Source organism: Pyrus communis, chromosome 10 (genome assembly GCF_041283825.1).
Source record: "Pyrus communis isolate YQ-2024b chromosome 10, ASM4128382v1, whole genome shotgun sequence".
NCBI lineage: Eukaryota > Viridiplantae > Streptophyta > Magnoliopsida > Rosales > Rosaceae > Pyrus > Pyrus communis.
In genome coordinates, this window is record NC_142574.1 from 16,318,677 (window position 1) to 16,335,032 (window position 16,356).

Below are 16,356 nucleotides of genomic sequence, written 5' to 3' on the forward strand. Positions count from 1 at the left end.
CTTCAACTTTCTGCTAACCTAACAGATAACTAAGCTCTTATTTAGAATGCCTAAGGGCATGCACTATGCTAGTTAAAGTTATTATTGAGCTTAACTTGGTCAATTGTTTCTGTCAAAATGAAAAAAAATGCAATGTGTCCAGACTTTTTAATTTTTTGATTCGACGTTATTTGAATTAATCTAATCTAAATTCCGAGAAACGGAGATTCAAACTTAAGTGCAGAAGGAGGAGCACATTGTTATAGTCAATTTAACGAACTCAAGTTTGCAATGACCAAAGTTTTAATGACATCCTAATAGGAACCACAAAACACCCATAATTATATTTCATAAGATGCTAACAACCAAAACATTTCTTTGCTTCCCCCTAAAGATATTCCTGCTTAAACAAAAACCTTCCTTCTGTCACACATTTTCTCTGGTCTTTTTAAGATTCAATGTTCTTTGTTCCCCTTTTCTACCTCGCCTTCCATGCAATCAATAATTATATATATAGCTTCTTCAAACATCTTGCTATCATATTCGTCCGAGAAACCTGAATCAAAACCATGACTGAGAATAGCAGGATTATCATCTTTATTGGGCTTTTTCTTACTTTGATATCCACTCGAACTGTAGATGCCTCCGTTGTTTCAACAGGTGACTTCAACAAAGATTTCTTTGTCACATGGTCTCCTGGCCATGTAAACACTTCAGCTGATGGCAAGACAATGAGTTTGAAGCTTGACCAAGAATCCGGTACATGATCAAAATTCATAAACTCTTTTAATTAGTCGTAGCATTTCAGAATTCTGATGATGTTGTTTTTCGTTTCCCCTAGGTGCTGGTTTTGCTTCAAACCAGATGTTTTTATTTGGACAAATTGACATGCAGATTAAACTAGTACCAGGCCATTCAGCAGGCACAGTTGTGGCCTATTATGTAAGAAAAAAGAACAACCATTTCCCTCTTCTTCTTCTTCCGCATTTTTGCTAATGATTGAGTATTAATGGATTGTATATGATCAACTGGAAATTAATCAATGCAGTTAACATCTGATCAACCTAACCGTGACGAGGTAGACTATGAGTTCCTTGGCAATGTTGAAGGCAAACCATATATCCTTCAAACAAACATTTTCGCTGACGGGTTGGATGACCGCGAAGAGAGGATCAATCTGTGGTTTGATCCAACAAAGGACTTCCATACCTATTCCATATTATGGAACCTTCACCAAATTTTGTAAGCCATCTATCAAATCAGATCAGTACTACATTTTAATCTTTCTTTTACATATTTAAGTTAAGTATACATAATAAATTTATGGGACAAATTTGGTGTACTTTTGCTGCCTGTAGATTTATGGTGGATTGGGTTCCAATTAGAGTATACAGAAACCATGCAGACAAGGGTGTAGCATTTCCAAGGTGGCAGCCAATGAGCATCAAAGCCAGCCTATGGAACGGCGACAGCTGGGCAACAGGAGGCGGGCGCGACAAAATCGATTGGTCGAAAGGCCCCTTCATAGCTTCATTCAGAAACCACACGATTGATGCCTGTGTTTGGAAGGGAAATGCCAGGTTTTGTAGGGCAGAGAGCCCTACAAACTGGTGGAACGAGGAGAGGTTTAGTACCCTATCAAATGCACAGAGAAGGTTGTTCAAATGGGTTAGGAAGTACCACATGATTTATGACTATTGCGAAGATAAGGAGAGGTTCCAAGGCAACCTTCCAAAGGAGTGTTCTCTACCTAAATACTGATATTAAAAAAAAAAAAAAAAACCAAAAGTATTAATTTCTCTTTCATTATTTGTTTTCCTGTATTTTTTTTTCTCTCTGTGTTTATCTTGTAGCTGATTTATTTGTAAGATAGAAATTACATAGAGGTTTGTTTTGGATGAGACTTGGAAGTAAAGTAACTTTTCTTTTGGATTTCCTTTGCAAGATGCCAAAATGTTTCTTCACCTTTGTTATATTTGGAAGAATTTAAAAGAAAAGGTCAAGGGATGCATTCTTAGGGCTTTTGAACCTTTTTATACAAAAGAAATCTCTTAAAATAAAAGGCATATATTGTTTTTTTTAATTTCATTTAATTTTATTTGATTTGATTTCCATATAAAAGTAAAGGGCTTTCCAATGATCATTTTAGTTTAGTGATTCGATCAAGTATATTCTTAGCTTAAAATTTGAAAATGGGATTTATTACACCTCATTAATCAACAATTGTTGTTCATGAGATTTGAAATCAAGATTCAACAATGTGAAGCTAGATGCTACTAAACCAATTCATCATTGGGCTGCCAATGAGATTTTGTTCTCTCTAATTGGTGATTTGAATTATCATTAATGATCATTGCAACTGGTATTTTGCATAACAAGCAAAGGATGTTTCTACCAAGACATGACGATAATACACCACAATTTTGCACGAAAACAAAGGGTTTGAATCGAGCCTTATAAAGTCAGTTATGTAGCATATGAACACATTTCTTCTTAATGGGTCGGATTATTGTTTGTTCAAGAAACACGTTTAACGCTATAGTACATGTGTTTATATTTGTTGCGTAATACAATATATTTAAAATTTAATACAATTGAAATATACCACATGACACAATAAAATTTGCGAACGGATTTGATTTTATATATTTGGACACGATAAGTTTATAGGTTAGGTTTTTGTTTTTGTTTTTGTTTTTGTTTTTTTTTTAAGAGATAATTTGTGGCAAGACACGGTTATTCATCCCTTCCGAAGGTCGGTAAGACTCACAGAAGCATTTTAGCCTCCTTATAGGATGGGTTTGTCCTTGGAATATTTTCGCCCAACACGAATAATGATAAAAACATGAAACGTTGCCAAACGGCCCAATCAAGAAGGGCCGTAGTGACTAAATGATCTGAAGGCCCAATTAATTCTGATTGACAAAGCCCATTACACGATCTGAAATTCTAATGAAACAAAATTAGAACCAACGAAAAAAAAAAATTTAGAAAATTGCTGCCGTTTCGTCCAAAACCCTAAACCCTTTGGTCGAGTACAGTTGAGACAAAGAGGAAGATGGGAAATACAAGCAAAGACCTTCTGCAATTGGAGCACAAAAAGGCTTCAACTTCACCCTTAGGTCTCTCTCTCTCTCTCTCTCTCTCTCTCTCTATGCAAATTCATGTAGCTTACATTCTGTATATTTCTTGCAGAAAGCACGCTACTTGTTTGTAAAAATGCCTCAACGAAGAAAGCTCAACCCGAAGGGAAACCCATCCCTGCTCTTCCTCTTCCCACAAGCCAAGGTACTCGATTCTCCCCATTTAAATTTTGGGTTTTTCTTTCAATTGTGAAAACTTCAATTTAAAGGAATTTGAATTATGGTTTCTACTTGGCCAACAAAATAATGTTTAATTCTCAAATGGGTCTATAATTTTGGTGATGGATGCTTAATTTCTTGTATACGGTGTCTCGATCCCAGTATAGTGCCTGTGCTTCTTGTTTCCTTTTTAAATTTCCTATATTTTATACTTTGTTTTCGAACTTCCTAAGTTACTAAGTTGTAGTGGTTTGAGTTATAACTTTGAAGGGTGTGACTTAAAGTCTCCTGTTATTGGATTTGTCTCATTCTTCATAATCCTGCGCTGAAATTTCATCGTTTAATTTGACGAGATAGGATTATTTTATGTGCTGTTTACTTTTTCTTTGCTCCTGGTGTTATTATTTTCTTCCTCTTTTGGTTTATTGGCAAGCATCTTGCTTGAGATAGAGGGTAGGAAGTACTTCATTGTCTGCTTGTGATTGGCTTGAATCTCTGTTCATGTCGATCCGCTACAGTCAGTTAATTACTTTACCACGGAATATTGTTGCTCATACATTGTTTCCCTATTCATATTTTTCCTTTTCAGTTGTGAGAACTTGCATTACTTGCATAGTTCTAGCTGAATTTTCACAAATTTTTAGTGTTAGATGTGATGCTTTATACACTAGCTGATGATTGTGTATATAATGTCATGAGGAGGTTGTAAGGCTGGTTTAGCCTATGCCCCAAGCTTTATTTGTTTTAGGCAAATGAAAACTTCATTGATGATCAGAAAATGTGACAAATTTGAAATAGATTACAGAATGTTGTAGCATCAAATTTGAAGCTGAAGAGATGGATATTCTAAACTGTTTGCCTTGCCCGTTTTTGTTTGCTCAAACAGTAATTTTCAATTTATCATGCACTTGAGATTCTCTGATTCTGTTTTATTTCTAGTGTTGTTTTGTTGGAAGTACCATGCAAAATATTGTTCATATTATTTGCTTGCTTGGCCGCAGTTTTGGGACAAGTAAGGGACTTTTTGGGAGTCATATCAGAAGCTAACGAACAACTATACTGGGATGCAAAGGTTGGCACATCGATCTTGCAACCAAATCTAGATAATTTATCCCACAATTCTAACATCTGTTTCAACACACTGTGTTTGCTCATTTACTGACATGTAGGATAATCCAGAAAACTATGATATTGAAGTGCTCACGGGCAATGAATCTGAAGTCATTAATATGGTCTCTCTCTCTCTCTCTCTCTCTCTTGGATGCACACACATACACACACGCACACTCACAGATTGTTGATGCCTTTGAATAATAATTGATTTGTGGGTGGATCTCAATTGACAGGAGTTGATGCTGGGCGTTGCTGATCTTCAAACTCCTGAGGCTGTGACTGCTGCTGAATCTGCAATTTCTGGTTGTCAGCCTGTTATACCATTAGCCGTCAACAGTAGCGGAGAGGAATCAGAGGATAGCAGTGATGATGACAGTAGCAGCAAGAATAGTGATGACGAAGATAGTTCCGACAACAGTAGCAGCGAAGATAGTGATGATATCAAAGATGATACAAGTGATAAAGATGATAAGAAAACATGCTCTCATGCGAAACTCAAAACATGCGAGCCTGATCAAGATAATTCTTTGAGTGAAGATATTGGTAACAATGGGTCCAAAAAACGACCAAGAATTGTTGAGCTCTCATGAAATTCGTGTAAGATCTAGTTATATATAGAGTTAATGTTTCCACACAGTGAGAAGGGCACATGATGAATGATTCTGGGAGAGTCTGGAAGAGATGATGAGTAGTATGAAGAGTTAACATTTATGTTATATCGTTTGTGTGTATTTTGTATGTAATTTCACCCGAATCCTTCTAAATACGATGTTTGTAGATGAATTTTATGAAATTCTTGACTAATTACATGTATAATGAAAGGTCATTCTACTGCAAATCTATCGGGTTTGCGAGGTTATTTTACCACTAGAACAAAAAATAGAAAAAGCCACAAAGACTAAGTATCATATACGGTTCGAGGTAAATCCATGCATTGCAATTCTTCCAACATCGAATGAAATTGTAGGAGAAAGTGCTTTGGCAACATTGTGTGGTGTATGCATTTGACTTTTTGGTTGAAAAACAGGGCTTATAACCCAAACAAAGTAAATAATAATAAATATAGGCCTGGACATCCCAAGCTGATCTTCACGAATAAAGCTACTTGAACAAGAAAGAGGATTATCAAAATAATGATCCTCCCATCTTCGACCGCACAAAACTTTTCCTTCCCTATCCTTGTCTCCACAAACAAAGGGATTTGAGTTGTAATTATAGAAGTTACTTAGTATTACGGTCTAGTAGTATTCATTTTCACTTGTAAGTGAGAAGTCTTATGTTTGATTCTTGCCAAAAGTACAAAATTAAACCACATTATTACTAGTCCATTGTAAGGCCAAGCCCACCCTCCTCCTCATTGTTGTAGATAATATCGTTTGTACAAAACAAAGAAGTTGTAATTATAGAAGAAAGCTAATGTAAAATCACCGCAATATTAGTCAGATATATTGCTTAACTACAACAGCAAGCATGATCCATATGAACAATAGCAAGGTACAAAACATGCTTGGAAACGAAACAAATTTACATAAATACCCTTGGTGACCGAAAGGAAAGAGTGCACCATCTCTTATTTTATTTCATCAAAAGCTTCAAGGGATCAATCCTCATTATTTTTATGGTTGGATCATAATTAATTAAAATTACCAATTAATTAGCAGCCATGCATGCCATAATTTGGATTAAGCTTTCCTTAATCAATAAGGACGTTGCCCAACGTAGTTTCCAGGTGGGGAATAGTTGCAAGTCACAAACCACCACCCGTTGGTGCACTGAACCCTAGCACACCCCAACTTAACCGAGTTCTTCCAGACCACTTGCGTGTAATGCAAGCATTGCTGCCCACACAAGAATTAGAGTTGTAATCGTAGTTAGGCTTCTCCGCCACCCACAAGGTCACAGCCGCCACGCCCGTGAACGAGCCACTCCCTTTCGCAAAGTTCTTGCCGTAAGTCCCGTTGGAATTTGAATGCACCAAATTGCAGTCACCAATTCTCGAGTTGGCGGAGTTTTGAGCATACGCCGCCACGGAGTTGTCCCACACGATATCCGGCACGTAGATTTGTGCTCGCGCCGCGTTGTGTGCGTTGAGGAAGTCTTGCTGTGAGTTTTGAGCATGAGACGGATGAACTTGACCTAGTGCCATGACCACGATACAAAGAACTGCAACCCACAACGCGTTAGTTGAATTTTGTTTTTTTTTTTTTTTTTTTCTTTTCGGCTACAAATAATTGAGAACTTATAATAAGGATTAATTGTGTGAATGTGTGACATCTTATTAGGATTTTTATAGGAAGAAATCTAATTGCGTGAAAATTTTTTATGAGCAATATGTTGGGAAATTGAAATATAATATGGCAATTTTATGCAACCAATTGGCAAAAAAAGGTCCCCCCTGGTCTTGTATTAGCTTTATTAAGGTAAAAATTAGCAAGTGGTGCAATGATCAGTACAAGTTACATGTTTCTTTTTCTAAAAGAAGTGAAGTAAGTTGATATAAAAAATAGAAAGAATTGATGTGTTACTTCCAGTTTAATTTTCGTAAAACTCAAATACATTGTATCGCTGTGTGGGTTTCTTAATTCTTTTTATTCTTCAAATGTCTTGAGCATCTTATTAGTATTGTAAATTGTTTTCCGAGATCGATTTCACATAAATCTTTTCATTGATCATATTTAGTATTATAATCTTAATTTGGCTAACCAGCTATAAGTTGAAAAAGTAACTTGCATGGAACAAATTCATCCACTACGTGGCGTTTCGATCTTAGTCCAATAATACAATATCGTGTGAACATCAAAAAAACCTAACACATGACATTGTATTAGGTATCACGATGACAGTTGAACTTGTTTTATATGTAACTCATTCTCCATAAATTTGCATAATTTTGATTTTTTGCAATCATGATCTCTGCCACACACGGATGATTATTGTTTGCTTAGGTTTGATAATGTCGGCGCATTTTTATTGTAAATTCCCGAGCAGATGACTTGCAAACAAATGATTCATGAAATATGACAAATTAAGGAAGTGATTTTTTTGTAACAGAAAACGAAAAGAAAAAAGAAAGTGATTCTGAATGGGAAATGATTTTCAACTTATTGGAAAACGGATAAACGGATATGCGATTATAATTAAATGGGTATGTGATTATGGATACCATTACCTGTTTATAAACGATTATGGGTATGAGTATACTCGTTTATACAAGTACCTAAAGGTAAATGATTATACGGATAAGGGATGGGTAAATAACTGCGATTATCTGGTCACCATAACTATAACCCATCTCTTCTTACGAGGAAGCCTCACATAAGAATTTCTCCTTATTGACATGGTATGACAAATTAAGGAAGTGATTTTTTGTAACAGAAAAAGAAAAGAAAAAAGAAAGTGATTATGAATGGGAAATGATTTTCAACTTATTGAAAAACGGATAAATGGGTACACGGTTATAATTAAATGGGTATGTGATTATGGATACCATTACCTGTTTATAAACGGTTATGGGTATGAGTGTACTTGTTTATACAATTACCTAAGGGTAAACGATTATCACTAGTAGAAAAAACAGCTTGCGCGACGAAAAATACACTTCGTCGCTCAAGACGTACTTGCACGACGAAAAATACACTTCGTCGCACAAAATAGAAAAGATAGGAGCAAAAAAAAATTTGCATTTTCGTCGTGCAAGAACACTTAGCGCGACGAATATTCCGTGTAAAGTCAGCAAGAAAACACGGGATAATTTTGTTTGGCGCGAAAAAATTGCACTACGAAACGGGGCATTTGCGCGATCAATAATTCGTCGCGCAAGTTCCTGTCAGTTTTGACCATTTACTGTAGATGAATTCAAGGAATTAATACCGCATTTAATATAGGTGTTTGCGCGACAAAGGGTTCATCGCGCAAATGTCCTAACCTACATATAAATATGCATTTTTGTTGTCCTGATTCTTCACAATTCTATTATCCTTATTCTTCAAAATTTTGTTCATGCTAGGATGGCAGATAAGAATAAGGATGAGAGTGTACGGGACGCCAACCCGCATGATTTAAGTGATCATTTTGAGTTTGCGCATGTGATCGCTGTAGCCATGGGGAATAATTGTCCCACTGCTGAGTGGTGTTCTTGGGAAGATATGCCCGGGAATGTGAAGAAGACTGTGATGGATGAAGTATTAGTAAGTATATTGTTGATGGATTAATAATTAAGTTTGTGAAATTTTTAGTTATATGTTGGAATTAATTATTTGCATATATGTGTAACAGTGTAAGTTTGATGATGATACGAACGAACGATTGATGAAGTTAATGGATAATGCGTTGGAGGGATGTTACAATATTTGACGTTATGAAGTCTTGCGGAATGGACTAGGATCATACAAATAGTAGTTTTAAATTTAAATTTAAGGCGTTTTTTTTTTGGTGTGTTTTTAATAAGTTATGTATTCGGACTTAATTATGTTTCAATTATGTATTTGGACTTAATTAGGTTTCAATTCTTGTTGGGTTTTTTTATTGAAACCTAATGTAAGCACCCTGTCCTCGGTTTATATGTGTTTACAATCTTCAATGAATATCGTACTTATGCTGAAAATAATTGTATTGATTAAGGCATTAATTATATATAGAATAAATATTTAAGGCATTAATTATTTATAGAATAAATATTTAAAGTATTAATTATTTTTAGAAGAAATATTTAAGATATTAAATATAATATGACACACTCCGACCGAGATCAAGGCATGTTGGCCGTCACGTGGAAGTGACGTAGCCATGTGCACAGTGCGGAAGCTATAAAAAAAATAATAATAAAAGTACGAATAAATAAAAACATCTATACACAAAGTAAGAACATACATGTGCAAGCGTAAGTGTGAAAAACAAAGTTCAGAGCACGGAAGACCTAGTGCAGTCCGGGAGAAACAACACTAAATAAACACACCCAAAGGTGGTCCTACATTGGTGATAATCTGTCAAATATGCCAGGAAAATCCTCTGGGGAGCCACCACAAGTGCTAGCCAACTAGAACCTGGAGGGGCACAAAACAGAAAGCGTGAGTGGGCAAAAACAAAGCTTTTCAAAAACCATTTCAAAAACAAAGTTCTAACCCCTTACCGTAAAACCTGTATACTTCCTAGAAAAATAGAACATATATATATAAATCATGCTCAGAAATATGCCATGCCAAATGCCTCAATATAAAATGCAATTACTCAAGTAACGCCAAAACAATGCCATGTAATCTGTCAGCCGGAGTCACCTAACGTGACCTGTACGGCTGAATCTAGAGCTCAAATCTCCAACTCACTAACTATACCTGCACACGAGTCGGAACCACCTAAAGTGGTCTGTATGACACGACTGGGTGTAAAATAAGTTCGCTTAAGTGCTACGATCACATGAAGACTGGGCGAATAATCGCAGGTCACCTACGAGTCGGAACCACCTAAAGTGGTCTGTACGACAGGACTGTGCACCTAACTTGGATCCAAGATGAGGGTGTGGTGCGGGAGGTGAACATCACGTGAAGGACTGTGCCCAACTCTGGGCGGGAGCACTAACACCGAGGGTGCAGGTTATGAGCTCTCTATGCATCTCAAATCACTACTGAACATAAACATAAATCATAACTTACCTGGCACTTACCTGTGCGTCCGCAGCACCAACATACATATACATATATGCAACTAATAATGCATAATCAAACGGCAAACATAATGCATGGCATATAAACGTATAAACATTTCAATTCACTTTTCGGAAAAAACATAAGTATATAGGTATATACGGAAAACCAAAAGCCCGCTCACTGGTACGTAGAAGGGTCGTAACCCCCTTACCTCGAGTGACCACGCTCGTCCTAGGGATAAGTCTCACCACTTTCAGGCACTAAAACCTACGGAATCTCGTCGGGAAAACACCACCAACTCCGGCCAAACTTGTAACTCACGATCCCGACGTCCAAAACCTTCAAATGAACCACCCCGAGCCTTCTAAGGACCTCACCAAGCTTCCTACAAGCTGAAATGGGTATGGTTGAACTCCTAAGGACCTCACGAGCACGAATATATAATTTGTTTCCTTGATCTGTGAAGGTTTCAATGGTTTTGGGTGTCGTCCGTGCAAAAAGAATAGGAAAGGGAGAGAGAGAGAGCTCGGGACAGGGCAGAGGGAATAGGGAAGAGGGTTGATGATGATGATGGATGTGTGGCTGGGATGCAACCAACCAAAAACCCAAAACAACCACACAAACAACAATTATCCATTAAAGGCAAAACCGTCATTTCACTCCTACGGTACGAAAAGTCCGGGACGGGCTGTTACATAATACCTTAAATATTTATTCTAAAAATAATTAATATTTTATTTTTCGTGTAAGACAACTTTGCACGACAAATCCATATGTTTGTCGCACAAAGCACGATCAGTCTACGTTCAAACCTTCCAATTAAATGTAGGGGTGGTTCGGTATGGGATACCGAACCGAAAACTATATACCAAATACTGAACTGAAAAAGTTCGGGATGAGATTTTAGCAACCGAAACCGATCCGAAATTTTGCCTTTCCCGAATTTCGGTATTCCCGAATGTTTTTCGGTTTTTCGGTACGGTTCGGGACGCAGCCAACACCAGCAATCTCCAGTGGCTTCTTCACAAGCCTCCTCCTGAGAGAGATCTTAATACCATTCTCCTCCGCCACCTCCACCATTCTCAGAAAGCAACGATCACGGCGACGACTCCGAATCCACCTAGCTCCCAACCCCACACCCACTCCTCTCCACAATCACATCTTCTCATGCCATTTCTGCACAAATCCTTTAGAACCCACAAGCAAAAATCCAATCTTTTTCTTCGAGCACGGCGGCGACTCTGAGTCCACCTCGCTCCCAACCCCACACGGCCACACCCACTCCTCTTCACAATCACATGTTCTTATGCCATTTCTGCACAAATCCTTCAGAACCCACATGCAAAAATCCAATCTTTTTCTCTCGAGCTTCAGTGATCATCAAATGGAATTATTTGTTGTGGGTTATGAATCGTGCATGCGCAGCACTGAGGATTCATAACCCAGAGACGAGAGAGCTTCAGAAAGGATAGAGAGAGAAATGGGTCGAGGCCAGAGACGAGAGAGCTTCTTCCTATCTCTGCTTCCCAACACGAAGACTGCTTCTCTCATCTGCCTCAAGAATCAAGATTCAAAACCAAAACAAAAGCTTTGTGCTTTTATCCCAAACCGACAAGGCATCACCATCACATGCCTTTTCCATATTATTTTATTTTTGTTCCTTTGCTAGTGGAACCGAAAGGCTCTGTTTTTTATTTTATTTTTTCATTGTTCTTTGCAGATGTAGCACTGGAAAGTAGGAACCAAAAAGAAGAAAAGATTTCGGGACTTCGGGAATACCGAAGAAAAGAAATCTGGAAACCAATTCCATACCGAATATTTCGGTATTTTTCGGTATGGGATTACCAAAGTTTGGGATAGTTTCGGTTTGGGATTTTTCGGTTTGGGTTTGGGATTTTTTCGGTTTGGTTTGGGATTTTCGGGAATTTTTTCCAGCCCTAATTAAATGTGCATTGATGACGCATTTTGCGTGACGAAGTTGAAATTTGCGCGATGAATATGTTTGTCGTGCAAAGGTGTCCTAGTGCTATATAAACATAGTTTCAGAGCCCTAATTTTCAATTTTGTTTTGTTTAAAAAATAATGGCTGATTCTAGAGAAGGTTCTGGCAAAAAAAAAAAACTTGTAGTGCGATTAGAGAGGTATCGACGGAAGCAAGTGCCTTACTTTCAAGGGAAAAATTTAGCTGAGGCGTACGCCGAATTTAAGTATGACATTGGAAATTTGCTACGGAGGGATTATTTTGCCGAGTTTGAGTCTTGGAAAAAGGTTCCTAAGGAGTTGAAGAAGTCCATGCTGGGAGAGTTAACGGTAAGTTTGTGGTAAATAATGAACAATTATTTTTGTTAAAATGTAATATTTTTTTAAATTACTAATCTATTGTTACTGGCATTAATGTATGTTTATTGAGATGTTGATGAAATCGATGAAAAGCAACAAATTTATATGGATGGGCTTTTCAAGCAGAGTTTTCGGCAGTGGAAGTTTGATGTGTTACGGGTGGACGATTGAAGTTGATGAGGGTTTTTTTTACTTTATATTTAATTTAATGAATAATTATATGTTATGTGGATGAGTATTAATATTTGCATTAATTATAATTTCTATTTGGGATAGTAAATTAGTTTTGTTAATTAATTTAATGTTTAATTAGGTTTGAGTTTTTTTATTTATAATAAAATAAAAATTTACAATACATACAAAGAAAAAACAAAGATAGAAAAAAATTTAAAAAATATGCATTGCGCGACGATACATTCTTTCGTCGCGCAATGTGTTGAAAAGAATAAATTGTAAAGTAAAGGACATAAATAAAAAAATTGGTAAACTTGCGCAACAAATGCTTCTTTTTTCATCGCGCAAGTGTCATTTGCGCGACGAATACCATATTAGTCGCGCAATGGATGTTTGCGCGACGAAGACCTATTTCATCGCACAAAATCGTTCGTCCAAAAGTGAACTTTTTAATCTGGATTCAACCATGTGCAGAGGCAAACTGCAAAAAAAATTGCAGATTGTGCCTCTGCACTCATCCCTTCAATTTTGCTCAATCCATCATCTGTCATTTTCATTTTCTCTCAATTTCATCATCTAATACTCCCTCCATCTTCTTCTCTATGTTGATCGAGCTATCTCGGTGTGTTTGGTAAGCATTTTTTGTTATTAGGGTAAAAGTATTAATGTAAATTCATACTAATGCCATTAATTTTGTTGTCTATAGGGATATTGTGTGTGATTAGCGATTGGTGGAGAACGATTGAGAAGGTATTTCTTCGTTTTATTTTTTAAACATATAAAACTAATTAAATTATGTTGAACTTAGTTTGTTATGTTTAAATTGTGTTGTGAAATTATATTTATATTATGTCGTTAAATTTGTACGTGGCGTACAAATATGTGTTGTGATGTACGGAGTTAATTGAAATTAACTTCGTACTTGTTTTTTATTTTTAGTAAAACTTAGTTTCCCATTCGAGGATTAGTTGGATTTCGCACATGGATGCGAAAGCATGACTGCGGTCCAATTAATTCTTGAATTGTCCCATTATTTGGACAGTTTGGGAATGTACAGTTATGACGTGTAGTTTATGGTTGAAGAATTAGGTTTCGATTGTGGAGATTTCGGTGTCATCTCTGTACGTTCTTCGGGTCGTACACCTGAAGAACTGTATTAAGATGCTGCTGAAATTCATCCACGTTGAAATCTAATCTGATTTAGCCGTAAATTACGTGACATGACTATGCATTCCCGAATGGGATAGGCCCTTACTGAAGGCATAAGGTGACATTATCATTTTGTATGAAGTTGTTGTGATTGTTGTATTGTTATTGTGGTTCCAGGAATTATGGACAAGACGTGGATACAGAACCCGAATAGATGCGCAAAAGAATATTTGGATGGAATCAAGGATTTTATTGACTTTGCACGTACACACAACCCGAGTGCAACTAGAATCTAGTGTCCTTGTAGGAGGTGTAACAATACGTTAAGCGAGACAATTGAACATGTTCGATTTCATTTAGTAAGGAATGGAATGATTGAGACATATAATACTTGGAACCATCATAGGGAACAATTAAACAACGCTTCGTCTTCAAATGCCACAAGAGTGGACAATGTTGAACCTATTGTGGATCCTAATGAACAAGTCATAGATATTATAAATGATGCTTTTCCATTTGCATCGACAAACACCAATCAGGAAGGGGAAGATGTTGTGCCTACACCAATGGACAGTGCAGAGTTCAAACAACATGAAAAACTATTAAAAAAAAGCCAACCAAGAGTTATACCCGGGCTGCGAGAGCTTTTTCATTCTCACGGCCATTGTGGAACTAATGCACGGAAAAATAAAGTATCATATGTTGAACCAATGTTTCGATTGCTTTTTGGGGGTTTTCAAGAGAATACTTCCAAAGAACAATTGTTTGCCGAAAGACCATAGACATGCGCAAAAGGTGTGAATGGTCTTGGATTGGGTTATGAAAAAATTCACGCTTGCAAAAACACTTGTATTTTATTCTACAAAGAGAATAAAGCATTGGATAAATGCCCTGTATGCAATGAGTCGAGGTTCAAAATGATATCTTAGAATAGAACGACTAAGATCCCACAAAAAGTCATGTGTTATCTGCCCTTGAAACCAAGGTTGCATCAATTGTATATGTCAACGCATATTGCCACGGACATGAGATGGGATAAGGAAAAGCAAGTTGATGATGATGTCCTGAGGCATCTTGCAGATGGAGAGGCATGGAAAGAGTTCAATTGGACGTTCCCTATTTTGCTGCTGATTCTCATAACGTTAGATTGAGACTTGCCACTGACGGATTTAATTCGTTTGGGGTTTTAAACCAACACCATAGTACTTGGCCAATTTTTGTATTTTCGTGTAATTTGCCGCCATGGAAATGTATGAAAAAAGAATACATGATGATGACTCTATTGATAACTGAGGATCCTGGTGGGTCAATCGATGTATACTTACCACCATTGGTGGATGAGCTAAAAGATTTATGGACACACGGTGTGCGCACATATGACAAATGTACTTGCAAGATGTACACTTTGCGGGTTGCAGTGATGTGGACTGTGAACGATTTCCCTGCATATGCAATGGTTTCTGGGTGGAGCACTAGAGGTTATATGGCATGCCCTGTATGCAAGGAAGATGTAACATCTAGTTGGCACGCCGGAAAATTTTGTTACCTTGGTCATCGGAGATGGTTGCCTTGGAACCATGAATGGCAAGAGAAGGATAAAGAGTTTGACGGGGAGAAAGAGCATTGCCTTAGACCTAGAGAATGGTCCGGTGATCAGATTTTGGAACAGCTTAACCGTTTGGATTTTGCTCCTTTCGGGACCAATCGTCCTCCTCGCAATAATGATGGAGGTGTGAGAAAGGAGAAACTTTCAGATTTTGGCCAAATCGCTCGACCATTGGGAGATCTGATTTGTGGCGAGTCGTTTTCCAAGAAAGACATGGAGGTAGCACATTGGTTTTTACTTAACAATTGTGACGAGACACTGTCATACCTAGACGAGCATGAAAATATGATGAAGCAGGCACATCCTTCACATTTGTATGCCAAGAAACACCGTGAATTGTTTCCACAGTGGTTTCTCGAATATGTAAGCTTAAAGTGTTTTGTATTGGACATATATATTGTACCAATTAAGTTGCTCGAACTAACAAATTTAAATGTTTGTCTAATATTATTAGGTGAATCAACTGAAAGCATCAAATGCCCCTGCCTACAATGAAGAGTTATATAATTTAGTGTTCAGACCGATTTTGTTAAGGGGTTACTAACCATACGAGTAAAGTGACGTCTGTCGGGCCTCTGCAGTCAACACAAGCTTACATGATGGAGGTTTGTTGCTTTGTCCACTGGACAAGACCTTTTTTCCCTGACAAATATTTGTATCCGCCGACAAAAATGTCTTACGACGGCTTTTGGGTGACGATTTCTACAGAATGGAGTTCCGTTGTCTTATCTTTTGTGTGACAAACGTTGTCCTTAAGAGATGAATTTTGTTCGTCTCCTAAGCTGTTTTTTCTTTTTTTTTTTTTTAATAGTGGTTGGGTCTCGATCATGTTCAAGTGGAATTAGATTCATATGTTCCCATTAACATAATTAATGTCAAAGCACAACCTTCTTGGAGAATTATGCATGTCAACCAAGATATCAATTTCCTCAAGTTTCTACAACTATCGTTCACACGTCTTCCGAAAAGCGATTATGGTAAATGGTGCAATGGCGGCAATAATACAACATTATCATCATAATTGTACTTGGTTATAACAATTTTCTAGTAA

The 16,356-nt window shown here is 37.2% G+C and overlaps 2 protein-coding genes and 1 pseudogene across 2 annotated transcripts; 2 read left to right on the forward strand and 1 right to left on the reverse strand.

Annotated features, from left to right (window-relative positions):
* Window positions 1–478: 478 nt before the first annotated feature.
* Window positions 479–1,911, forward strand: XTH10 (xyloglucan endotransglucosylase/hydrolase 10). Its single transcript, XM_068466210.2, has 4 exons — window positions 479–738; window positions 821–921; window positions 1,028–1,221; window positions 1,338–1,911. Exons 1-4 carry the CDS (start codon window positions 549–551, stop codon window positions 1,738–1,740), a joined length of 888 nt encoding a protein of 295 aa, XP_068322311.2. The 5' UTR covers window positions 479–548; the 3' UTR covers window positions 1,741–1,911.
* A 1,029-nt stretch (window positions 1,912–2,940) lies between these two features.
* On the forward strand, window positions 2,941–5,187 carry LOC137729908 (uncharacterized). Its single transcript, XM_068468960.2, has 5 exons — window positions 2,941–3,101; window positions 3,175–3,267; window positions 4,283–4,353; window positions 4,451–4,513; window positions 4,628–5,187. The coding sequence occupies exons 1-5, from the start codon at window positions 3,038–3,040 to the stop codon at window positions 4,982–4,984; spliced, it is 648 nt and encodes a 215-aa protein (XP_068325061.2). The 5' UTR covers window positions 2,941–3,037; the 3' UTR covers window positions 4,985–5,187.
* A 741-nt stretch (window positions 5,188–5,928) lies between these two features.
* On the reverse strand, window positions 5,929–6,561 carry LOC137730263 (basic form of pathogenesis-related protein 1-like; annotated as a pseudogene).
* Window positions 6,562–16,356: the final 9,795 nt, after the last annotated feature.